The sequence below is a fragment of the Lithobates pipiens genome, unplaced genomic scaffold, assembly GCF_037356315.1.
Source record: "Lithobates pipiens isolate NorthernLeopardFrog02 unplaced genomic scaffold, aLitPip1_a1.2 Scaffold_19, whole genome shotgun sequence".
NCBI classification, from domain to species: domain Eukaryota; kingdom Metazoa; phylum Chordata; class Amphibia; order Anura; family Ranidae; genus Lithobates; species Lithobates pipiens.
In genome coordinates, this window is record NW_027507764.1 from 274,426,988 (window position 1) to 274,454,736 (window position 27,749).

The 27,749-nt window shown below is 43.6% G+C and overlaps 1 protein-coding gene across 1 annotated transcript in view; it reads right to left on the reverse strand.

Moving 5' to 3' along the window:
* GALNT4 (polypeptide N-acetylgalactosaminyltransferase 4) overlaps nucleotides 1-27,749 on the reverse strand; it is a gene marked incomplete in the record, with an annotated part of 451,007 nt that overhangs the window by 90,350 nt on the left and 332,908 nt on the right. Inside the window, 1 exon segment of the mRNA XM_077491946.1 lies at nucleotides 26,073-26,204. Coding sequence (XP_077348072.1) covers nucleotides 26,073-26,204 — 132 coding nt within the window.

Below are 27,749 nucleotides of genomic sequence, written 5' to 3' on the forward strand. Positions count from 1 at the left end.
ACTCTTAGGAGCATTTGGAATGAGATACTCAGCTTCTTTCAAATTTAGGATTTGTTTATTTTTCCCTTCTGACACACACTTACTAAGTTCCTTTTTTAAATCTTGGGTAGGATTGCCGCTAAGTTTCACATAGGTGGTTGAGTCAGCTAAAAGTCTACCCATCTCTTGATAATATTATTCACTTGACATTATCACTAACCCTCCCCCTTTTATCAGCTGATCTTATCACTACTTGTTTATTTTCTTCTAACGATTTGATCCCCTCCCAGTTTCTATAGCTCAACTCCACTTTTTTTATTTCCATATCTCTCACTTCACTCTGTACCATATTTTTAAAAACTTCAATATGATGATTTGTATTTTTTTGGGGATTGAAGACTGAATTATTCCTCCATCCAATATGGACATAGGGACACTCAGTTGCCAAAGGAGTGGTGCCAACACTTAAATTGCTGGCAAAATGTTTCTTAATGTTTAGTTTTCTAATATATTTTTCAATGTCCACAAATACCTCAAATTTGTCAACATCTTTGCTAGGAGCAAATTTTAATCCCTGATTCAAAACCTCCATTTCCTGTTTGTTAACCACTTGCTTACTGGGCACTTAAACCCCCCTCAGTCACAGACCAATTTTCAGCTTTCAGCGCTGATGCACTTTGAATGACAATTGCGCGGGCATACAACACTGTACCCAAATGACGTTTTTATCATTTTTTTTCCCACAAATAGAGCTTTCTTTTGGTGGTATTTAGTTACAGCTCGGAGTTTTATTTTTTGCTAAACAAACAAAAAAAGATGCAAAAAAAATAAAAAAATAAATCATGTTTTAATAGTTTGTTATAAAATTTTGCAAACGGGTCATTTTTCTCCTTCATTGAAGTGCGCTGATTAGGCGGCACTGATAGGCTGCATTGGTGGGCACTGATGGGCTGCATTGGTGGGCACTGATAGGCTGCACTGGTGGGCACTGATAGGCATAGTTAAGGCGGCACTGATGGGCAAAGATGGGCACAGATAAGATGGCACGGATGGGTGGCACGGATGGGTGGCACGGATGGGCACTGATAGGTACCACTGATAGATGGGACTGATGGGCACTGATAGGTGGCACTGATAGGTGGCTCTGATAGGTGGCACTGCTGGGCACTGATGGGCGGCACTGGGGTGCAGCACCTTTGAGGCAGATTGTGGGCACTGTGGGTGGCACTGCTGGGTGGCACTGACGGGGGGCACTTACTTTTTATTAGGGTGGCACTGCAGGGGGCAGGTGGGCACTGGCAGGGGTCAGGTGGGCGCTTGCATTGCTGGCCGTGATCGGGACTGATGTCCCGATCACGGCCGCCGGTGATCGGCTTTTTTTTTTCTCCTCGCGCTGTCAGCGCGAGGAGGAATACTAGCCGATTACCGGCTCCGTTATATCACCTGATCAGCTGTCATTGGCTGACAGCTGATCACGTGATAAGGGGTCGGGATCGACCCCTTGCACGGATCGGTGATCAGGCGAGTCTCATGGACTCGCCGATCACAGAGCGCGCCGCGCGAGCCCCTCAGGGGGCACGCAGGCCGCTCGTACACGGGACTACGTCAATAGACGTAGTCCCGGAAAAGGAGATCCGCGCTGTAGCCGTAATTTGGCTATAGCGCGGATCTCAAGTGGTTAAACACTATATTTGTTAAATTAAAAATACCATGTCCTAATTGTCTCTTTTTCTTTCTCCCTCTTCCTCTTTTTCCTCTCTTTCTACCTGATCTCTGAGGGGATGAGGTGAATTGGGTTGGATATGATAAGGTTCTTTCCATCCCCTCCATTCCCCCCCCCCCCCCCCCGCTGTTGATTCTGATAGGGGCCAGGTCTTCCCCTAAAATACCTGTGAAGGGGGACATATCATCCACTGTAATTTCCATCAGTATCCATATGAGCAGGCATTACCTGTACAGGCGCTGTTTGACTTACTTTTTAATTAAAGTGGTCAAACGAATCTGGTAAGCAGTTTGGACTTACATCTTCACAACTGGTGTATTGCTGCGTGTTTGGTGGAGGGAGTCGCAAGCCTTTTCGGATTTGCTGCTATAGCACAATTAACATTTGTTTCTACACTTGGATCTGCAGAATTTATCTATGTAGAGACACGTTTTTGGGACTTTATCTTATGATTGGTGGTTCACCAATTTTCAGCATATTTTATTTATTGATACTTTATTATTTTTTTGTATATGGTGATTAGATTATTGTTCTAAGCATTTTCTACCAATGCTACTTTGTTATTTCAGAGCGCCCCTTAATTACTGTTATTATCCAATAAGGTGTTTTTTTCACTTTCCCAGGGAGCAGCTTTTTTGTATTTTGTTTTTTCACATGGCGCGGAATTTGCGCAGTTGAGGTTCAACAGTTTTTTTCATCGGACTACAATCTGTCTGATCCACCTGGAAATGGTGGCTGATGAGACCGCCATACCTTTTTTCGTCATACCAGCTACCGAAACGAACAGAGTCTGACTTCCGAAAGGGAGCAGTGGCAGACAAATATACCCATAGAGCCCGGACCACGTCCAGGGAATGAAGGGTCACCTCTTTAGGATGTGTCTGGTTAGGACACAGAGATGGTAACAATGTCTTCATTGATGTGAAATGCTGAAACCACCTTCGGCAGAAAAGAAGGTTGTGGACACAACACCACCTTATCCTTGTGGATAACCAGATAGGGAGACTTGCAAGACAAGGCAGGCAGGTGCAAAACCCTCCTTGTCGATGTAATGGCCACTAGGAAGACCACTTTCTGAGAAAGAGTCAACAAGGGAATTTCCCTGATGTTCTCAAACGGCAGTTTTTGAAGCGCCAATAGCACCAAGTTCAGATCCCATGGGGGCAAGGGTGAATGCACCAGAGGGACTACATGCTGGAACCCTTGTATAAAAGCGCTCACTAGAGAGACGACAGGGGTTATTGGAAAAAAACAGCCAAGGCTGATATTTGTCCCTTAAAGCCAATTTCTGGTCTACTCCTCGCTGTAGGAACAGCAGGATCCTGGAAATGGAATAGGTGTGCGGACGCCACCCTTCTCACACATGGAGATGGTACGGTGGTATATCTTCTAAGAAGAAGATTTTCGTGTCCTCAACATGGTTGAAATAGAGTCTGACAGGCCCCTGGCTCTCAACAGTTATGCCATTAAAACCAGCAATGGTAAAGAAGGATGGAGAATCAGACCTTAAGACAGAGGGTCTTCTCACATCAGTAGTTGCCAAGGAGCGTCCGCAACCAGGCGTACTAGGTCGGCATACCAGGGACGCTGAAGCCAATCTGGGGCAATCAGTATCACCGGAATCCCCTTGGCCTCCACCCTGCGGAGCAGATGTGGTAACAGTTTTAGCGGAGGAAAGGCGTAGATCAGTCGGTACTGACCCCATGGAGCCACCAGCGCGTCCGACGCGTCCGCCCAAGGATTTCTTGCCTGCATACGAATCTCGACCCCTTACGATTGAGACGGGAAGCCAGGAGATCCATGTTTGGTGTGCACCACTGCAGGCACAGTAGCCTGAACACCTCCGGATGCAACACCCATTCTCCTGGGTCCAGCATATGGCGATGAAGATAGTCCGCCTGTAAGTTTTCTACTCCCGGGATGTAAATGGCTGATAGGGCCGGTACACGTCGCTCTGCCCACTGAAGGATGTGAGCGACCTCCCGTGCTGCAGCCGAGCTTCTTGTTCCTCCTTGATGGTTGACGTATGCCACCACCGTGGCATTGTCTGACTGGATCCTGATCGGACTCCCTCTTAGTCTCATGGACCATGTGATGAGGCATAGTTTGATCGCTCGGAGCTCGAGCACACTGATCGGCAGCTTGGATTCCTCCCCCGACCAGAGGCCCTGGATCGACTGTACTCCCAGTACCCTACCCCAGCTGGTCAGGCTGGCATCCGTGGTGATCACTGTCCAATACAGAGGTAGGAACGACTTCCCGGACCGAAGTGCTGGGGACCACAGCCACCAGAGCAGGGAGTCCCTGACTGACTGGCTCACCCGAATCTGCCAATCCAGGGATAACGGAGATTTGTCCCATTTTGTCAATATCTCCTTCTGCAAGACTCTGGTGTGAAACTGGGCATATGGTATCGCCTCAAAAGGAGACCACCATGAGGCCCAGGACTCGCATGCAGAAGCGCAGCGACGACCACCTGCGCTTCATCAACAGCTTCACCGCAGCTCTGAGAGTCTGCAGTTTGTCTGAAGGGAGAAACACTCTTGCTTCCACGGAGTCCAGCATTAAGCCTAGGTACTCCAGGTGCTGAGTCGGTATAATCACCAACTTTGAGATTCAACAGCCACCCAAATTCTTGCAGGGTTTGCATGGTGATCACCACATCCTCCTTTAATTCTGAGGCGGAAGCTGTTCTCAGGAGGAGATCGTCTAGGTAACCCATGATTGCGTTCCCGCATTGTCACAACAACGCCAAAATTGGAGCCAATACCTTGGTAAAGACTCGGGGTCCTGATGCCAAGCCAAAAGGGAGAGCCACAAACTTGTAGTGGGCTTCCCCTACTGCAAATCGTAGAAAACTTTGATGCTTAAAGTGGTTGTAAACCCTTACAACACACTTTGACCTACAGGCAAGCCTAGATTAAGGCTTACCTGTAGGTCCAAGAAATATCTCCTAAACCTATACGGTTTAGGAGATATTTTCCCATGCCGTAGACAGCGGCGCGCAGGCGCACTGAGCGAGGCATCGTCAACGACGAAGATGTCATGTGTGTCGGCTCCCGTGCGCATGCGTGGGAGTAACGGCATCGCGGCTTCGCCAAATGACAGCGGCGGAGCTGCGAGACCCCACCGAGAAGATGGATGCACTGGACAGCGGTGACATCGCTGGCTCCTGTGTCAGGTAAATGACACATAATGGACTACTATGCGATGCATAGTAGTCCATTATGCTTCGCCTTTGCAGGGAATGAAAGAGGAAGTAAACCCATTAGGGTTTACCTCCTCTTTAACCACTTGCTTACTGGGCACTTAAACCCCCCTCAGTCCCAGGTCAATTTTCAGCTTTCAGCGCTGATGCACTTTGAATGACAATTGCGCGGGCATACAACACTGTACCCAAATGAAATTTTTATAATTTTTTTTCCCACAAATAGAGCTTTCTTTTGGTGGTATTTAGTTACAGCTCAGAGTTTTATTTTTTGCTAAACAAACAAAAAAACATGCAAAAAAAAAAAAATCATGTTTTAATAGTTTGTTAAAATTTTTTGCAAACGGGTAATTTTTCTCCTTCATTGAAGTGCGCTGATTAGGCGGCACTGATAGGCTGCATTGGTGGGCACTGATAGGCTGCACTGGTGGGCACTGATAGGCATAGTTAAGGCGGCACTAATAGGCACAGATAAGGCGGCACTGATGGGCAAAGATGGGCACAGATAAGATGGCACGGATGGGCACTGATAGGTACCACTGATAGATGGGACTGATGGGCACTGATAGGTGGCACTGATAGGTGGCTCTGATAGGTGGCACTGCTGGGCACTGGTAGATGACACTGATGGGCACGGATATGTGGCACTGGGGTGCAGCACCTTTGAGGCAGATTGTGGGCACTGTGGGTGGCACTGCTGGGTGGCACTGTGGGCACTGCTGGGTGGCACTTTTAATAAGTGTGGCACTGCAGGGGGCAGGTGGGCACTGGCAGGGGGCAGGTGGGCGCTAGCAGGGCTGGCCGTGATGTGATCGGGACTGATGTCCCGATCACGGCCGCCGGTGATCGGCTTTTTTTTTTTTCTCCTCGCGCTGTCAGCGCGAGGAGGAATAATAGCCACTCAGCCTCAGGGGGCGCGCAGGCCGCTCGTACACGGGACTACGTCTATTGAGTTAGGGTAATTAGTATTAGGCCCAGATAGATCTAGGGACTCCCCTTGACCCCCCTAATAAAGGTTTAATCCTTTGATCATCCCTGTTACCAGTGATTGCGGTATAAGTGTGACAGGTGACGCAGGTTAGCTAGTTTATTTTTACAGCGCCAGGGCACCCGCAGTATTTTAGCTAAATAAAGGTTTAACCCCCTGATCACCCAGCGGGTGATATCAGTTAGGTTTCAGCATCAGTCAGGGTCTGTGTTGCCCCAGACAGCGTAATATTAGTGCCAGTAGTGCTAATATCCGCGCACGCACCATACACCTCACTTAGCACTTAGTAGTATAGTGTCTGAACGGCTCAATATCTGATCAGACCTATACTAGCGTCCCCAGGTGTTTAGGGTTCCCAAAAACGCAGTGTTAGCGGGATCAGCCCAGATACCTGCTAGTACCTGTATTTAGCCCTTCCGCCCAGCCTAGCCCACCCAAGTGCAGTATCAATCGATCACTGTCACTTACAAAACACATAACTGCAGCGTTCACAGAGTCAGGCCTGATCCTAACATGCTAACAGTTTTTTTGCAGCATTTGAAGCAGTTGCTGACGGGAGCTTTTTTTTCTGTGAGTCTCACTAGTGTACCAGTAAATTTAGAGACCAAAATGTCAAATCGAAGATACAGTAGTGAAGGCCTACACGTTTCTGAGCATGACAGATAGTGAAGAGGAAGTCACTTAGGTGTCAGATTCAGGCTCAGAATACGATTCTGTAGACAGCAGTGGCACCCTGACAGATAGCTTGGATGATGGAGTTGTGGTCCCTGCCAAGGTCCGGTGTACCAGACCCCTTTCTTCTGCTGTCTTGAGGTGCAAGAACCGAAGAGCTCTCGTATGGAGCAGAGAGCCAGTACTAGTGCCCCGCATCCTTCTGGCGAACTGGCAAGCACCAGCGGCCTAGACCATCCTGCTCATATATCCAGCACTGCAGTAACACAGTGACGTAGCGACTCCCATAAGTGCAGTTCAAGCTGGCGAGGTGGCTAGCATGAGTAGTGTCCCGCTGTCACAAAGAAAAAGAAACACAGGGCCATTGAGCCCATAGTGGCCTTCCTGCTGCATTCGCCAATCCTAGTTGGGAACCCACCTCTTCGGCAGCACCCATACTTCCCCCATTCACTGGCCAACCCAGAATTCAGGTGGAAACAGTTGATTTTACATCACTTGACTTTTATTCGCTGTTTTTCACCAAAGATCTCTATAGATCTATTGTGGACCTTCCTGGGCCTTTCCTTCCTCATGGGCATAACTAAAAAAGTGTGAGTTGCGGTCACATTGGTCCACTGACCCCATTCACCATATGCCGTGTTCCACTGCCTCCATGACCAGGACACGATACGAGCAGATCTTGCAGTTCATGCACTTCAGCGACATTGAACTCTGTCGTCCTCGGGGTGACCCTCAATTTGATTGGCTCTATAAAATTTGGCCACACTTCAACCAACAGTTTGCATCCTGGTTTATTCCAGGATGAGTCCCTGATTAAGTTTTCTGTCTGCTCGTCTATCAAACACTATCTTCCCAGCAAGTGTGCCAGATATGGGGTCAGGATGTATAAGCTCTGTGAGAGGGCAAATGGCTATACGTATAGTTTTATGGTTTACGAGGGAAAAGATAGTCATGTAGAGCCGGAGAACTGCCCAGACTACATAGGGAGCTCTGGTAAGATTGTGTGGGACTTCGTGTCACCCTTATTTGGAAAGGGGTACCACTTGTAGGTGAACAATTATTACACGAGCGTGCCACTTTTTAGTCACCTTTTTGATTATGGAATTGGTGCTTGTGGCACCGTGCAATCTAATTGCTGGGGCTTCCCCCAATGGCTTGTAGAGCAGTGAAGTGGAGGGGTTCATAGAATGTTTTTGATCTGTCCTCCCTTCACGCAGATACAACAGTCCAAATTTCTATGGCAACTGGTGTTGTGGAGAAACCCCTCTGTGTCCATGAATACAACCTTAATACTAGAGGGGTGGACCTCAACGACCAGTTGTTGGCGCCGTACCCAATTGCCCATAAGGCTATTTATTTCAATTAGCTCTGCTGAATGCTTTTATGCTATACAAAGCTTCAGAATGGACTGGATCCTTCCTTAAATTCCAGGAAGAGATCGTCAAAGCCCTTCTGTTTCCAGATCGTGCTATGGCCCACCTTCCCAACGCAAATGCAGTGAGCCACATGCATGAGAGGCATTTTCCATATGTCCTCCCTGGTACCCCTACCCAAAGAACACCCCAAAGATGATGTGTCTGCAGAAAACGCGGCTTTAGGTGAGACACCCACTTTTATTGTCCCTCCTGTCTTGACCAACCTGGTCTCTGCATCGGTGACTGTTTCAAATGCTACCACACACTAGTTGAGTATTAGCGTAGGGTACAGCATTACACAGTCCTCGGCACACATACACAGGATCTCGAAAGATGTGATGGCCATCACATTTTGAGAGACCCTAATCTGCAATGTTCATAGTTTTTTTTTACAGTTTTTATGAAAGTGAAAAAAGTGAAAAAACAAAAAACACACAAAAAAAAAAAAGCCAAAAATAGTTGTGGTTTTATTTTTCTTCTCTCTCACGTTCACTCTACTGTCTGCTCACTATTGTTCTCTCTCTATTTTTTTTACTATGTTTTATTGTATTTGCTTTGCAGGTATGGTAAGTCTTACTGTTGTACTGTAATGTTACTTTGTTTTATTGTTAACCATCATTTGCTTAGCAGGTAGGCCATTCAGCTGCAGCACGGGTTTATTTATCTTGACAGCAACAGCGTTTGCTCCCTCGATACGTAAAGCCATGACTCCATCGCTGTCGGAGGGGATTTCACCACCAGTTAAAAAAATAATTAAATAAAAAAATGGTGCATTTATGCCCATCATTACAAGTGGGTGAATGCAGGGTGCTATTCTAATGGTGGGCCCACCGATCAATATCTTTTTCGTTCAGATCACAGGCTGCATGAAAAAAAGAACATTACAATGTATGCAGAAGGACCAGAGACATACTGGTATGTTGCTGGACTTTGAGTGGTTATACCAGAATGATGCCTGCAGGTTCAGGCATCATCTTGGTATCATTCTTTTCAGCCAGCTGACCATAGAGCTGATCAGAGACCAGAATGGCTCCAATCATCTCTATGGCCTAAAACTGGAAGCTACTAACATTTCAGGACTTAAGTTTCGCCGGATATAAACCGTACCTTTGGGAAATTGGCAAAGCATTTTATCACACCAATCTTGGTGTGGTCAGATACTTTGAGGGCAGAGGAGAGATCTAGGGTCCAATAGACCCAATTTTTTCAAAAAAGGAGTACCTGTCACTAACTATTGCTATTAACCTCCCTGGCTGTATGATTCAGTCTGGAATTAGTTGCTGAAAGCGGTACAATTATTTTGCATGGAAATCTGGCGTTTTATTTTGTAGTCCTGTAATTTTTAGGAATAACGCTCTTAAATCTCTTCAAACCAAAGTCTAGCAGACATCCCGGGTATGATAAAGTTTATAATATAATAAAGAATAATAAAAATTATTCAATAATGTAATCAAATCCTAAAACACTGAAAAGGACACTTTCTGGTTGCTATGGACAATCTCCAATTTCCAGGAAGAAAAAACAGTATTTATAATATAAAGTGCATGCAGGGCACTGCACAGACCACTAGGGACAAAGGGTGTGTGTAATTTTTAATACAGCACTGTAATCTGTAAAATTACAGTGCTGTGTGTGTTTTGTGTGTTTTTACTTTTTTGAATTTGCCGCCGTTCTCCGCTCCCGTGCGCCATAACGTCGCAGGGAACAGAGCTCAGCGGCATTCGGCACTGTGAATCGAGCGGAGGACAGCTCGATCAACACAGCGTGGGGGACATGGTAAGTAAGTCTCACTGTGTCCCCCTCTGCATCCAGTGGTGCGATCCTGAGTCTGGCTCGGGGTTACCGCTCCTGCTAGTAAATTCCCAACCCGAGCCAGACTGGGGATTACCGCTAGGGAGGTTAATAGGGGATTTTTACATTCCCTGAGATTATAAAAATGATTAAAAAAAAATGAAAAGGAACAGTTTAAAAAAAATAAAAAATAAAAAAAAGCACCCCTGTCCCCTATGTCTGGTGTTATATGTAAACAGCAATTGCACCATGCATGTGAGGTATCACCGCAAAAGGTCAAATTGAGGGCAGTCATTTTAGCAGTAGACCTCCTCTGTAAATCTAAAGTGGTACCCTGTAAAGGCTTTTAAAAATGTATGTAGTCCGTCGCCGCTGCACGTTTGTGCGTAATTTTAAGTATGTCGTGTTTGGTATCCATGTACTCGGCATAAGATCATTTTTTTATTTCATCAAATATTTGGGTAATATAGTGTGTTTTAGTGCATTAAATTTTTAAAAAATGCGTTTGAAAAATCGCTGCCCAAATACGGTGTGAAAAAAAAAATTGCAAACCCCACCATTTTAATCTGTATGGCTTTTAAAAAAGGGGCTTTAAAAAATATATATGTTTGGAGGTTCAACGTAATTTTCTTGCAAGAAAATATATATTTTTTTTCATGTAAACAAAAAGTGTCAAAAGTGCATTGTCTTCACAGTTTCAGAGGCCATGAAATGTCAAGGCAGCACAAATCCCCCTCAAATTACCCCATTTTGGAAAGAAGACGCCCAAACCTATTTGGTGAAAGGCATGTTGAGTCCATGGAATATTTTATATTTTGTCACAAGTTTTGGGAAAATAAATCATTTTTATTTTTTTATTTTTTTACAGAAAGTCATCACTAAATGATATATTGCTCAAACATGCCATGGACATATGTGAAATTGCACCCCAAAATACATTCTGTTGCTTCTCCTGAGTACGGGGACACCACATGTGAGACTTTTTGGGAGCCTAACCGCGTACAGGACCCTGAAAAGCCATCAAAGCCTTCAGGCTTTCTATGGGCGTAAATTTTCGATTTCGCTCCTCACTGCCTATCATAGTCCCAGATGCCATGAAATGCCCAGATAGCACAACCCCCCCAAATGACCCCATTTTGGAAAGTAGACACCCCAAGCTATTTGTTGAGAGGTATGGTGAGTATTTTGCAGACCTCACTTTTTGTTACAAAGTTTTGAAAATTGAAAAAAAAAAAAAAAAAATTCCTTTTCTTTCTTCATTTTAAACAAATGAGAGCTGCAAAACACTTATCATGCCTCTTAGCAAATACCTTGAGGCGTCTACTTTCCAAAATTGGATCATTTGGGAGGTTGTACTATCTGGACCTCCCTAACTGTGATGGGTAGTGAGGAATAAAAGCCTGAAGGCGGTGCTTGGTTTTCGGGGTTCTGTACACGGCTAGGCTCCCAAAAAGTCTCATCACATGTGGTATCCCCATATTGAGGAGAAGCAGTAGAATGAATTTTGGGGTATAATTCCACATATAACCATGGCATATGTGAGCAATATACAACTATGACAACTTTGTGTAAATGTATTAATTTTTTGGGTCATTTTTAAATCATACGTGACAAAAAATAAAATATTCAATAAGAAAGGCAGTCACACTAAAAGCTGTGCGAATTCCAGAAAACGTACCAAAGTTTATAGAAGATACATTTGCGCAAACCAATAAATGTCTGCTTATTGACATTTTTTATTATTTTATTTTTTTTACCAAAGACGAGTGGCTGAATACATTTTGGCCTACATGTATGACTAAAATTGAGTGTATTGGATTTTTCCTCTAACAAAAAGTAGAAAATATAATTTTTGTTCAACATTTTCGGTCTTTTTCCGTTTACAGCGCATATCGATTTTTTTTTTCCTTCATCTCATAAAATCTAAGTTAGACTCCTTTCACACTGGGGTGTTTTTCAGGCGCCTTTGGGCTAAAAATAGCGCCTGTAAAGTGCCTGCAAAATGGCTCCCCTGCAGTCTCAGCGTGAAAGCCCGAGTGCATTCACACTGAGGTGATGCTCTGGCAGGGCGTTAAAAAAAAAAAGTCCAGCAAGCAGCATCTTTGGAGCGGTGTACACCGTTCCTCCACCACTCCTGCCCATTGAAATGAATGGGCACCGCTGCCGAAGCACCTGCAAAGTGATTAGGCAGTGGCGTTTCATGGGCACATTTAACAAAAAAAAAAAATGGGCTAACTTTATGGTTTTAGTTTTTTTTTACATTTATTAGTGTATTTTCCACAAAAAAATTGCGTTTGAAAGATCGCTGCGCAAATACTGTGTGACAAAATATTGCAACAACCACTATTTTATTCCCTAGGGTCTCTGCTAAAAAAAATATATATCATTTTTGGGGGTTCCAAGTGATTTTCTAGCAGAAAATACTGGATTTTTACATGTAACCAACCAGCGTCAGAAAAGATTTAGTCTTTAAATGGTTAAACTGAAAACTCCTACACACAGAGCTGAATTCATTCATAAGTGTAAACATTGTATCTCTTTACTCTTTTCTTGGCAGACTGCCCAGAGAGGAAACAAGTCGCTTCTATGAAGACTCAGGCAACTTGCACTGACTTCTATTACAGAAGTCATTTCAAAGTCGCGCTGTAGTTATAATCGGCCCTTTTATCAGCACAATTGGCCGATACCAATTAAAAAAAATATCGGCCAATATATCGGCCGACCTCTACTTCACACAATATAAATCTTCCCTCCTAAAATACTATTCCTGCCTACAAAATGCCAGACAGACCTATTTAATCACACTCATTAACACCTTCTCATCCAGTCCACATCAACTCTTCTCTACCTTCAACACTCTACTCTGTCCTCTACCCTCTAACTCACTCACTGCCCAGGAGATCGCCAATCATTTCAAAAAGAAGATCGATACAACTCATGAGATCTGCAACGTGCAAAAACCTCCCCCATGAAACACCCCATGTCCACAGATACAATCATTACTTCCCTCATTCAACCCTGCTACTATTAATGAGGCTGCTAAACTTTTATCTAACACTCATCTAACCACCTGCCTCCTGGATCCTGCTCCCTTGCAAATGCTACGCTCACCCTCTGATTCAATTCTACACACTCAGTCACATTTTCAACCTCTCCCTCTCTTGTAGCATCTTCCCAAATGCTCTAATAATTTAATAACCTACGTCCTACCTCCTTATTTGCCTTCTCCTCCAAACTTCTTGAAAGACTAAGTGACCATCTGACCATGAATAAACTTCTTGATCCCCTTCAGTCCGGATTTCACCCTCAACACTCCACGGAAACTGCTCTCCTTAAATTCTCAAATGACCTACTAACGGCTAAAACCAGCACATTGACATTGTTCTGTACTACTTCTCCTGGCTCTCTCTGCCGCCTTTGACACAGCGGACCACCCCCTCCTCCTCAAACTCACCTCCTTTGGTCTCCGTGACTGTACTCTTCGCTGGTTCTTATCCTACCTATACCACCGCTCCTTTAGTGTCATTTACAACTCTACTTCCTCCTCCCCTCTTCCTTTCTCTGTTGGGGTCCCCCAAGGTTCTGTTCTTGGACCGCTCCTTTTCTCAATTTACACCACCTCCCTGGGTCAGTTGATTGCCTCCCATGGCTTTAAATATCTCTACGTTGTTGATACTCAATCCTATCTATCCACTCCCAGCTCTCTCCATCTGTCTCCTCACACATCACCAACTTACTAGCAGACATATCATCCTGGATGTCACATCACTTCCTCAAACTCAACCTGTTCAAAACCAAGCTCATATTTCCTCCCTCAGGTGCCACTTCCCCTGATTTCTCTGTCAACTCATCAACTTGACCCCCCAAGCCAAGGTCCTAGGTGTAATCCTGGACTATGAACTAACCTTATGGCCCCACATCCTATCGGTACCCAAAATCTGCTGCCTCAACCTCCGCAACATCTCCAAGATACACCCCTTCCTAATCAATGTCACCACAAAGCTTCTAATTCACTCCCTGGTCATCTCCCGCCTCGACTACTGCAACTCCCTCCTTATTGGCTTACCTCTAAATAGGCTATCCCTACTTCAGTCCATCATGAACGCTGCTGCCAGACTCATCCACCACACAAACCGCTCAGCATCTGCTATATCCCTCTTGCAATCCCTCCTCTGGCTGCCACTCAACCACTAAATTAAATTCAAGATACTAACTATAGCTTACAAAGCCATCCCCAACCTGGCCCCCAGCTACATCACTAACCTAGTCTCAAAATACCAACTTAATTGTTCTCCTCGCTCCTTCCAAGACCTCCAGCTCACAAACTCCCTTGTCACCTTATCCCATGCTCGCCTTCAGGACTTCTCCAGAGCCTCTCCCATCCTCTGGAATGCTCTATCCCAATCTGGCCAATTTTCTCCTACTTTACCCACTTTCAGACGATCCTTGAAACCTGGCCCCCCCACCTGACAACTGTACATTTATGTTCTCAGTCAGCACATCGCCCACAGTTATCTCTTGTATCTCTTGACATTCCCACTTAGATCATAAGCTCTAAGGAGCAGGGCCCTCTGATTCCCACTGTATTAAAGTGTATTGTATTTGTATTGTCTACCCCCAAGTTGTAAAGCACTACTGTTGGCGCAATATAAATCCTGTATAATAAGAAGTTTCTAGGCAGTTGAGTTTAGAGGCTTTTTTTGGCACGCAGAAGAAGCTGAGTTTAGAGGCATTTCAAGCGTCAAACGCTTCCAAACGTGGTAACGTGCGTTTAGCCACGTTTTGTTTACAGGCATTTTTAATTTTTGGCTATTTAAAAAAAAAAAAAAAACAGAACTATATGCATGTGTTGTGTACAAATGGGAAAAATGTAAGCAATTTTAGAGAGATAATCGTGTATGCATGTGAATGCTGGAACTCTTGGTTCTACATCTTGTATGTGGTGTCATGTCAATGTCAGCTCTATGCTGATGTGACCCCTTCCCTTGACCCCCTCCCCGTTCTCACGAAAAATAATATGTTCAACAAGATGGTTGGCAAGATCACATATGATATTATTGTTACTAATAGTCATAACAATATGTGCCAACTTAAAGGGGTTGTCAAGGTTTTTTGCCTTCACCACTTAAGGACCGAGCCTCTTTCTGAGATTTGTTGTTTACAAGTTAAAAACAGGTTTCTTTGCTAGAAAATTATTTAGAACACCCAAACATACTTTTTTCTAACACCCTAGAGAATAAAATGGTGGTCGTTGCAATACATTCTGTCACACAGTATTTGCACATCAATCTTACAAGCAATTTTTTTTTTAAAGAAAAAAAATACACTTTTTTTTAATTAAAAAATAAGACAACAGTAAAGTTAGCCCAATTTTTTTTTTTATTGTGAAAGATAATGATAAATTGATAACAAATATGCCATGCTTCAAAATTGCGCCCGCTCGAGGAATGGTGACAAACTTACCCTTAAAAATCTCCATAGGCGACATTTAAAAAATTCTACAGGTTGCATGTTTTAAGTTACAGAGGAGCACCAGAGCTAGAATTATTGCTCTCTCTCTACCAATCGCGACGATACCTTGCATGTGTGGTTTGAACACTGTTTTCATATGATGGCGCTACTCACATATGCGTTCGCTTCTGCACACAAGCTCGTCGGGACTGGGCATGTTTAAAAAATGTTTTTTCTCATTTATTTTACCATTTTTTATTTAAAAAAATTGTCACTTATTCCTTTTACGAGGGATGTAAACATCCTTTGTAATGAAAAAAAGCATGACAGAACCTCTTAAATATGAGATTTGGGGTCAAAAAGACCTCAGATCTCATATTTATACTAAAATGCAATACAAAAAAAATAAAAAAATTGCCATTTAAAAAAATTATTTAAAAAAATGAACCGTTAAGAGCTGTGGGCGGAAGTGATGTTTTGACATTGCTTCCGCCCAGCAATTGTATGGAGACAGGTGGGGGCCATCTTCCCCTCACTCGTCTCTATACCCAGCAAGTGACAGGACGCGATCACCTCCACTGCCGATGCTCTGGTAAGCAGTGGAGGGCACCAGATCGCGGCAGGAGGGGGCCCTCTCCCGCCACTGATAAAAGTGATCTCGCGCCAAATCCGCCGCACAGACCGCTTTTATCTTGTAGCGGACCGGCGGCTGAAGGAGATACTGGGGTTATGGCAGCTAGCTGCTGCCATAACGATATCCTACTTCAAACAACTGACATAAAACTGGGCGGGCGGTCCGTAAGTGGTTAATGCATTAAGGTGAAAAAACTCCTGTGATGCAGCAGCCCCCCCCCAGAGCCCCCCCTTTTACTTATTTGAAACTTGTCTTTCCAGCGACGGGGATAAGCACATCAGCTCCAGCCAGTGTCTCAGGTCCTCGATAGATCAATAGCAGCGCAGCCATTGGTTCCATATGTGTCTTTTGACTTCGGTCTACATTGCTCTCCCTCAGAGCTGTGTGGTGTGTGTGTGTGTGTGTGTGTGTGTGTGTGTCAGAGTGTGGAATGGAGAGTGACAGCACAGGTTAGTATAGGAGTCAAATATAGGGAGGACATCCTTAATGATAGAAAGGTATTATTAACTTGTTGTAAGTCAGGTTAGGGTATCCTTTCCTGGTGTGCAGCCAAAAATGTTTTTCATCATGCAGATAATACCCATTCAACTCCAAAACTCATTTTTTGTTAAAAGGCTAAACCAAGACTTGCGTATTATATTCTTACGAGGTCTAAACTAGATGGAGGATTGGGGCTCCCCAACTTAAGGCATTACTACAAAGATATTGCCTTAACCAGAATCCTCAGTTGGAGACACCACACTGCTGGGTGAAATTAGAGGGATACTGTCGGGCCGTGATTTAGCTCAAGCCCCGTGGGTTCTGTACCCATATAGGGGGTTCTCCAACTCTGCTTGTTTTCTTACTGCCCACACCTTAACCACTTAAGGACTGAGCCTCTTTCTGAAAATTGGTGTTTACAAGTTAAACACAGGGTTTTTTTTTTTGCTAGAAAATTACTTGGAACCCCCAAACATTATATATTTTTTTCGAACACCCTAGAGAATAAAATGTCGGCCTTTGCAATACTTTTTGTCACACCATATTTGCGCAGCAGTCTCACAAGCACACTTTTTTTTGGAAAAAGTTAACTTTTTTTAAATTAAAAAATAAAACAGTAAAGTTAACCCAATTTTTTTTTATATTGTGAAAGATGATGTTCGGCCGAGTAAATCGATACTCAACATGTGGAATGGCGACAAACATTTCCCCCAAAAATCTTCATAAGCGGCATTTAAAAAAATTCTACAGGTTGCATGTTTTGAGTTACAGAGGAGGTCTAGGGCTAGAATTATGGCTCATGCTCCAACGATCGCTGCGATAACTCACATATTGTGTGGTTTGAACACATTTTGCATATGCGGGCACTACTCATGTATGCGTTTGCTTCTGCACACAAGCTTGTCGGGACGGAGCGCATTTAACCAGTTTCCGACCAGCGCACGCCGATGTACGTTGGCACAATGGCACGGGCAGGCATATTGGCGTACAGGTACGTCCAATCTTCAATGCCGCCCTGCCATCGTGAGTGCGCCGCCGGCGGTGCGCTCGCGTGCCGGTCGGGACCCCCTTAAGTCCGGTCGCGGGTCCCGTGACTTGATCGCCACGGGCGCACCCGCGATCGTCTCACGGGACGGCTGAATGGAGAAATGCCGTTGTAAAAAGCATTTTTCCATTCTGCCTAGCAACTAGTGACGCTGATCTCTGCTCCATGTGATTGGAGCAGAGATCAGGTGTTCACTAAATGAAAGCCCAGCCTCCCCCCACAGTTAGTAACATACCCCTAGGAACACTTAACCCCTTCACTGCCAGTGTCATTTACACAGGAATCACTGCATTTATATAGCAGTGATTGCTGTATAAATGACAATGGTCCCAAAAAGGTGTCAAAAATGTCCGATGTGTTCGCCATAATGTCGCAGTCACAATAAAAATCACTGATCGCCATTAATAGTAAAAACAAGATAATAATAAAAAATTTATAATAAAAATGCCATAAAACTATCCCTATTTTGTAAACGCTATAACTTTTGCGCAAACCAATCAATAATCGCTTATTGCGATTTTTTTACCAAAAATATGTAGAAGATACATATCGGCCTAAACTGAGGGAAAAAAATATTTTTTTTATATATTTTTGGGGGATATTTATTATTACAAAAAGTAAAGAATAATGCGTTTTTTTTTCCAAAATTGTCACTATTTTTGTTTATAGCGTAAAAATTCAAACCGCAGGGGTTATCAAATACCACTAAACGAAAGCTCTATTTGTGGGATAAAAGGACGTCAATTTTGTTTGGGAGCCACGTCGCACGACCACGCAATTGTCATTTAAAGCGACGCTGTCCCAAATTGCAAAAAGTGGTCTGATCTTTGACCAACAAAATGGTCCGGTCTGTAAGTGGTTAAAAAAAAAAATTCCTTATTGTACCTTTTATTTTTACACTTTAAAGTGGCAATTTTTTTTTTTTTTTTTTTATGTAAACATCCCTTGTAATAGAAAAAAACACGACAGGACCTCTTAAATATGAGATCTGGAGTCAGAAAAAAGACCTAAGATCTCATATTTAGACTAAAACGCAAAATGTGTGGTTTGAACACAGTTTTCATATACTCACGTATGTGTTTGCTTCTGCACGCGAGCTCAGCGAGACGGCGGGTTTAAAAAATTTTTTTTCTTATTTTACCTTCTATTTTTCATTTTTACACTGTTCTTAGAAAAAAAAAATGGTGTCACTTTTATTCCTATTACAAGGAATATAAACATCCCTTGTAATGACATCTGGGGTCAAAAAAGAAATCACATCTCATATTTACACAAAAATGCAATAAAATTTGAAAAAAAATAAAAATGTCCCTTCAAGATGTATGGGCGGAAGTGACGTTTTCCCATCACTTCCGCCCTGCAATGATATGGAGACAGGTGGGGGCCATCTTCCCCTCATTCTTCTCCATGCCAAGCTAGGGAGCAGACGCATGATCGCATCCGCCGGTGGCTTCGGTAAGCGGTGGAGGGCACCGGAGAGTGATCTTGTGGCGAATCCACCGCAGAGACCACTTTTATCTTGAAGCGGACTGCCCGCTGAAGAAGAGAATTCTGGGGTTATGGCAGCTAGCTGCTGCCAAAGATATGCCTCTTCAAAGTAGCGATGTTAAATGACGGTGGGTGGTCCGGAAGTGGTTAAAGCTCTGGGAATGAAGAAAGAAGGAGCGCTCTCCATCATTTTCCCCTCTACTACGGTTGGGTCATTTTGGTTGATCCCCCCCGGTGAGTCGCTGTCTTTTAGTGTTACTAAACCCAGCAAAATGAAAATAGTTAATCCCCCCAGCTTATAAATCATCTTTTTACATTAAAATACTGCCACTACATACCTTTTTGGATTATCTGAATACCACGTTACATTATAAACTGCAGTTTCTCCATTGCTGAGAAATCAGGAAGGAGGAGATTTCCACTGCAACCTGTATGCACATCCACATGTGATGTCAATATCATTTGACCTGGATCTGAGAACAAGTAACTGTTCTCTCCAGCCTAAAAGACACAACTGAGCATGTGCAGATCGGCTACTCTGCCCGTGTTAGCTGGCCTTCCCCAGATCTATGCATATAGGTTAAAACAGCTTTTTTGCACAATGCAGAGAATTAACCCCTTAAGTTCCACAGTGAGTATAACAAGCATGCTATGCTGCATATACAGACTGATTTTACTGTTGTAGGTTTAGTAACACTTTAAATTTACGTGGAACGCGCAAGACTGGCACATACATCTTTGATATGGAGATGAGACCAACTATAAATACCTGTCTAGGTGGGACAGGGCCCTCAAGATGTTGGCTATTGCTTACCCCTCAGCCTCTGATAGATGCTAGCAGGGCTGCAGGCTATAGGGATCCCATATCAATATTTGTGGGAGTGCATCAAGATCAGGCAATTCTGGGTTGAGCTTAGGAACTCAATAGCTGAATAAACCATGGATTCAGGAAGACCCCGTGCTGTGCCTTTTTTATGTCACTAAAGCTCCACCAGGGCATATAAGAACAGTCTAGTCCTACATCTATTAGATGCAGCTAAAGGACTAATTCTGGTCTTTTGGAAAAAAATCACAAGTGCTTACTATAGAACATTGGGTGAAACAGGTTAACAATAATATGGAAGATGAGAAACGGGTTTGCGCTTACAATAATAAACTTAAAGAGTTCAATGTTAAAATGGGAACCATGAATTTATCATAGCATAACCATGTCTCCCATTGCTGATGGGGGAGGTCTTTTTTGAATGTCTAACTGTTGTTCTCCTCCCATAAATTGCATATATGTGTTTCATATAGAAATATGTAGAACAACTTAAATATGAAGGGAGGGCAAAAAAGTTGATGATTAGGAACTACCTCTTGTATAATGAACTACTTGCATCTCTATCTCCCTCTCTGTGCATCAATCTTCCATCTTCTAATGGAGGCAAAAATGGATGACAAAGATTTCTTGAGAACATATATGTGTATCTACAAAAAGGATTAGTATACATGCACATATACACCAATACATACATACACATATCCCAGGAACATAAGAGGAACCCCAGAAGAGTAGTATTCATAGAAAGGTGTTTGTATAGTTGGTGATTTCCAATTCCTCGTTTAACCCACTGGGTGACATGGAGTTTACCCACTTGTCTACTGGGCACTTTCACCACCTTCCTGCCCAGACCAATTTTCAGCGCTCTCACACTTTGAATGACAATTACTCAGTCATGCAACACTGTACCCAAATGAAATTTGCATCCTTTTTTCCCACACAAATTGACCTTTATTTTGGTGGCATTTAATCACTAGTGCTTATTATTTGTGCTACAAAAAAAAAAAGACTGAAAATTTGGTGAAAAAACCCCTGTCATAAAATTTTGCAAATTAGTAATATTTCTTCATAAATTTTGGCCAAAATGTATACAGCTACATAACTTTGGTAAAAATAACCCTAATTAGTGTATATTTGTTTTTTGTGAAAGTTGGAGTCTACATGCTATGGTGCAAATCATTGAAAATTGATCACACCTGATGTTCTGAAGATCTATCTCATTTCTTGAGACACTAACAAGCCAGGAAAGTACAAATACTCACAAAATGACCCCATGAACTGTTCATTTTTTTCCAGACATTTTTGGAAAACGTGGAAAAAAAAAAAAAATGCAATTTTTTCCCCCAAAGTTGTCAATTTTTAAGATATGTCCAACACATACATGTGGAAGAAAAAAATGAAAAAACGCACAGTACAAAGTTTTACATTTTTAAGATATTTCCAACACATAGCATGTATATAGCAAAAATTACACCCCAAAATACTTTCTTCTTCTTCCTGAGTATGGCGATACCGCATGTGAGACTTTCACACAGCCTGCCCACATGCAGAGGCCCGCCAGTGATGTAGCACCTTCAGGCGTTCTACAAGCATAAATTACACATCTCATTTCTCAACCACCGATTACACTTTTGAAGGCCCTGGAGCTCCAGGACAATGGAAACGCCTTCAAAATGACCCCATTTTGGAAAGCAGACACCCCAACATATAATCTATGATGCATAATGAGTCTTTTGAACTGTTCATTTTTTTCCAGAAGTTTTTGGAAAACGTGGAAAAAATATGAAAACGCATTTTTCCCACTCAAAGTTGTCCATTTTTAAGATATGTCCAACACATAGCATGTACATAGCAAAAATGACACCTCAAAATACATTCTGCTACGCCTCCTGAGTATGGCGAAACCACATGTGAGACTTTTACACAGCCTGGCCACATACAGAGGCCCACCATTGAAGTAGCACCTTCAGGCGTTCTACAAGCATAAATTACACTTCTAATTTCCTGACAACCTATTATTTTTGAAGGCCCTTATATATTTCTAACACATAGCATTTACATATCAAAAATTACACTCTAAAAAATTCTAAGGGTAAATGAAAAAAAATAAAAAATAATAATAATTTTACCTGTGGTTTTTGTAGTGCCCCCAGAGGAGGGAATTGGTTCAGGCAGCAGGCAGGGATGTGCTTAGCAACAATAGTAGTTATCCAGGCAGCAGGCAGGAATATTGTCTATAGTCAGAACAAGGATATCGCCAGCACAGCCAAAGCATTTGTCCATAGAAATTGTCCAGGCAGAGACAGCCATCACAGCCATAATATTGGTCCTGGTACACAGTTACCTGCCTGCACTCATTGTACTGCTCCCCAGCCTTTCATAAACATACTGCCTCTTGCTACAGCTATTTCCATAGTCCAGGTAGCAGGCAGAGGTGTGGTCAGTTTATGCTGCAGGCAGGGAGATTGTGGCAGTAAGTCGGCAGCAGGCTGAGGGCCGCAATCAGATAAGACCTGATCACAGGGGTAGAGGCATCGACCCACCCAAATCTCTAAGAAGTCTCCAGACTCCAGACTCTAATCCAGAAATTACGAAACACGGAGACAACAAAAAAATTGTTTTCTCCATCCGGAAAAACATTTCTGGTGCCCCTCACATGTGAGACCCCTATGTACTACAGTAGCAGGGCAACAGATTAGTCCAAGCGGTAGGCAAAAGCACAGGCCATAAAACAGGCCAGGGTCAATTCACGTGCAAGCAGTCCAAGCAGTAGGCAGAAACGTAGTTGATAAAACAGGCCAGGGTCATTTCACGTGGAAGCAGTAAAAGCAGTTGGCAGAGGCACAGTCAAAAAACAGGCCAGGGTCAGTTCACATGGAAGGCAGTGGCATGGCTATTTGAGGAAGCATGGGGAATGGTCAGCACAGATGATGAAAATGGTTAAGAATATTGGCTAATATTGTAGGGATGTGCGATATAGTCTGAAGCATTAACCAATGCAAAGGCCGGGTTCGGAGGGACACTGGGGACAATGGTAGCTGGTATCTCTTCTAAATCCATTTTTGCTGCATACTCAACATCTTTTTTGGCGCCTTCGGGCCACTTCAGATATGAAACGTGGTCTGGGAAGTGGCGTTCATGAAGTCGGCTAACAGCATCAGAGTGAAGGTTTTCTGGGGGTGGGGGGGGGGGGGTGTTAGTCTTTGATGGTAGATGAGGGACGCGACAACTTCTATGAATTTTAGGAAGTGGTCAGGGCTTTCTGTGGGTTTGGTGTGAATTATGTAGGCATTATAAATGGCCAAATGAATTAGAGTGCTACTTTCTTGTACCAGAAATGGGACCTCCTTATTGCTAAATAAGACTGAAGCATTTGGTAGTTGAAATCCACCCCCCCCCCCCAAATGTACAGATTGTAATCTTGTACACATTGTTGGCTTTACAATGGGACCTCGTCTTCTGTGAACTTCAACTGTAGTGTCATCATGGATGGTGGACATCAAGTACACAATTCCTGGTATCCTTCCACCACAAGGCCAGGACTTCATTGCATCTCAAAGTTCCTCTTTCTCCCCTTCGCAATTTCTTACTTACTAACACTTGTGAGAAGCCCTTTCTGATCTTTCTGGAGGTTCCACAGGCCAGGCTTTCTGTGAGGTATAGGGGTTTGAAAAGGGGCAGGCTGGTGTAGAAGTTATCCAGGTATATGTGGTAACCTTTCTTTAGCAGTGGCTATGCCAGGACCCATAAACAGTCATATGCGGGTGACAGTCACTGGTGGGTGGCGGTCTCTGGTGGGTGACGTGTAATTTGACGGTCACTGGTGGATGACACGTGACAGTCACTGATGGCAGTCTCTGATGGTGACTGATAGGTGACAGATGAGGGTCACGGATGGGTCACTGGCGATGGTCACTGATGGGTGACAGGTGCACTTTGTGGGCACTGATGGGCGACAGGTGCACTTTGTGGGCACTGATGGGCGACAGGTGCACTTTGTGGGCACTGATGGGCGACAGGTGCACTTTGTGGGCACTGATGGGCGACAGGTGCACTTTGTGGGCACTGATGGGCGACAGGTGCACTGATGGGCGACAGGTGCACTTTGTGGGCACTGATGGGCGACAGGTGCACTTTTATAAGCAATGATGTGGTGACTGTTGGGTGACAGCTGTAATTGGGGAGGGGGCGATGTGACAGGTTCTCCTTACTGTAGTGTTGGTGCAATACACTACAGACACTCACTGCTCCTGGCTCTTCTCTCCTCACACTGGAAACAGTGTGTGAGGAGAGAAGAGCCAGTAACAGCTAGTAACCGGTCTTTGTTTACATTTAGTGATCGGCTGTGATCCATTCACAGCAGATCACTAAATGTAAACAAAGAGCCATTGGCTGTTTACCCTTGTCGGTGGTGAGAAGTGTTCCGGGGAACATGCCGCCACCGACACGACCGTGCTGCATGCTCCCGATCGAGCGCATGTGCGTTCTAAAGCGGAGAATACCCATTGTGATCAGCCACAACGTAATCACGACCGATCACATGGTGAACATGCCCAATGGCTGTTCATCTCCGTCAGTGACGCGAGGCATCTCCAGGACAAGCCGCCACCGACAAAGCAGGGCTGCGCGCCAGCGATCATACCCTATGTTTATTAGCCGCCGTCATATGACGGCGGCCCAGAACAAGGGCCACACCGCTCTGCCGTCATATGACGGTGGGCAGGCGGCAACAGGTTAAAGTAAGAATCCAGAAGGTTTTCCATATGCATAATCTGGAAAACCTTTCACCTTCTGGAATGGTCATAGGTATAGCTTCTATACCAAACTCCTCCAGTCCCAGTGTGCTACCACCATGCACCTGAGAAATGCCATGGGACACTGTGTTTATCACATTCTTTTTTGACAAACCATCTGTGTTCTCTGAATCTCTCCTGCATGGTGCGTACCATTCTCCCCACATAGAGGAGCCCACAGAGGCACCTTAACACAGACCACAAACAGCTTATAAACTGTTTTGATCTTAAACTCCCAGCCATCTTTAGTGGTAAACTGCTTTTTGCCATGTATGATGAACGGACAGGCCTTACATCTACTGGACTTACACCTATAAGATCATGTCAAGTTAACCACTTAAGGACCAAGCCTCTTTCTGAGATTTGGAGTTTACAAGATAAAAACAGTTCTCGTTTGTTTTTTTTGTTTTAGGACTTGATACCTCACGTGTAGTTTGAACACCATTTTCATATGCGGGCGCTGCTCATTTATTTAACCTTTTTATTTTTTAAATTTTTACACTGTTCTTTAAAAAATAAAAAAATTGGGTCATTTTTATTCCTATTACAAGGAATGTAAATATCCCTTGTAATAGAAAAAAAAAAGCATGACAGGACCTCTTAAATATGAGATCTGGGGTCAAAGAGACCTCAGATCTCATATTTACACTAAAATGCAATAAAAAAAGTCCCTTTAAGAGCATAGGGCGGAAGTGATATTTTGTCGCTGCTTCCACCCTGCAATGATACGATGATACGAAGGGGTCCAACTTCCCCTCACTCGTCTCCATGTCAGGCTAGGGAGAGGATCCGATCACCTCCGCCGCTCTGGTAATCGGTGGAGGGCAGCAGAGACGTGATCTTATGGTGAATCCGCCACAGAGACCACTTATCTTGAAGAGGACCTTCTTCTGAAGAACCACAACCACAACAGTATACCTCTTCAAAATAGCGACGTAAAACGACGGCAGGCGGTCCGGAAGTAGATATGAAACATGGGCAGCTAGCTGAAATGTCCACGGTTCCCCCTTTCCCTATTGGGATCTAGAAGTGGTTATAGGAGCATAGCTTTGTGCTCTTTTGTTTTGCGTTATGTATAAAATATAGGATACTTAAAATTAATATACAAAACGTTTCTTCAACCTTGAAACAGAAAATGAAATATTGCATAATAGGATACTTGCCTGTCCAGGGATTCAGTGAGGTCCTCAACCGAGCCAATTCTTTGGCCATCTTTGGGTCCAGGCGCTGGTTTACTTTAGGAAGCCAGCTGTGACTGCTTGCAACTTTAAAGCTAGCTTCCCACTGCACAAACTAAACATGTAACCTGTCCCAAAAGGCTTTGGGGGGGGGGGGGGGTGGGGGGCTAACTTTCACTCAGATCGGCGTGGCGCTGTCGAACCTGAAGTGGCAGCAGGTACCTGTCAAAATCCGGTAACTACTCCTACAGTAGACAGACAAAACAAACATCCCTTTTGGATGAAGTTTCTAGCATTAGATTATAAAAGCGTGAAGTACTACAGCGGTTTATCAGATTTTTTCAAGCCAAATAATTATTAATATATGTTGTACCTGAATGAAACAACTATCCAAGGATACCTACCGCCCCATGCCAGCCAAGACGATCTTCAGGCACATGTAGTTCTGGGAAAACATTTCTCAAGTACCAATCAAAACTCTTGCACTGTAGTCGCTCTCTGAGTAGTTTACGCTCAGAAATATCTCCATATTTTTCCTGTAGTACAATAAATGCAAAAAAAAGTTTTTAGCTTTTACCGCAACAAATTGCAAGATGACTCTCAACGATAAATTTTTATGTAGTTAATATACTATTTTATCTTTATCCATTAGGTTATACAATGCAGAAATAGGTCAATGTAACTGTGCTGCAGGCCTAAAAATAAACCCTTGTGAATCAGAGCTACAGTATTCAATTAGAGTGAGGGATAACATTAGTCCAAAACTACAAAACATAAGACAACAGTATATGCAAGTTGTAGGGAAAGAGAAATCTGCCAATTTAAAAACATAACTAAATACAATCACTAGTAAAGTGTGCCTGTACTTTAACTGGATTATTCAAAAGCCGTGTAATATTTACTTGTGCAAAGTGTGATCATTTAATTCCCAAAATGCCCATGGTATAGCACTATGGTGGTGGGTCACACAGCCAGTGTCCTAACTTGCACTCCCCGGGGCGCAGACCATGTGACTTAGTCTTCACAGAGTAGTAAAATAAACAACACGTGTGTTGCGCTGTTGGTGGAAAATTAGTGACAGGAATCTGAAGCAGTGGATCAAATTTTGCTAACAAATGTGCGAGTTAAACTTTACCCTTGTAAAAACAAGCTTATGGTGAACATCCCATGCAGAAATCAAGTGTTTTTGAATGGCATAAGCAGTTTAAAGAAGGCAAGAAGGTGACGGAAGAAGTGAGCAGCCGAAAACACAAAAGACAAAATTAGCAAATATGGACAGATTGTAAACTCTTGTATGCTCAGATCGAAGATTGAGTGTGTGAATGACGGCAGAAGAAATTAACATGAACATGAACAGAAAAACTGTATGGCATATTCTAACGTAGGATTTAGGAATGAGAAACATTTCCAAAAAGATGGTGCCTTGAATTTTGACAGAAAATCAGAAAGAACATGATCTTCAAATTGAATCCGCTCTTTTGAAATAGTCAAAGAGGACCAGAGCTATGAAAAACTACAAAATAAACATTCTCTTTGGATAAGAGGTGCTTAAAGTGGAGTTCTAACCCCCAAAAAAACAAACACACACATTTGGAGAACATTTATTTTTTTTACTCACCTCTAGATGCCTGTTGCAAGGGGGTCCCTCGTAGTCTGCCTCCTTCGGTGCTTGGGCTCCTGACGTCGCTTCCCTCGGCGCAGGAAGGAAGATCGCCTCTCCATAGTTAGTACATGCAGCAGGCAGAGATATTGTCAGCACAGCCAGAGTATCTGTCCAGAGAGCAGGCAGGACCGTAAAACTTAGGGCATCGGAACAGGGGCAGAGGCTTCTCTCACCCAAATTGCTTTGAAGCCTCCGGGCAACCAGACCCTGTTCTGGGAACACCAAAAAACAAAAACTGTTTTTCTCAACTCAGAACACTATTCTGGAGCCCCTCACATGTGAGACCTCTGTGTAGCAGGGTGAAAGATCAGTCCAGGGGGCAGACAAAAACATGGTCAACAGGCCAAGGTCAGTGCAGGTAAAAGGCAGAAATAGACGGTAGTCAGAGGCATAGTCGATACAGTGCAGGGTCAGTTCA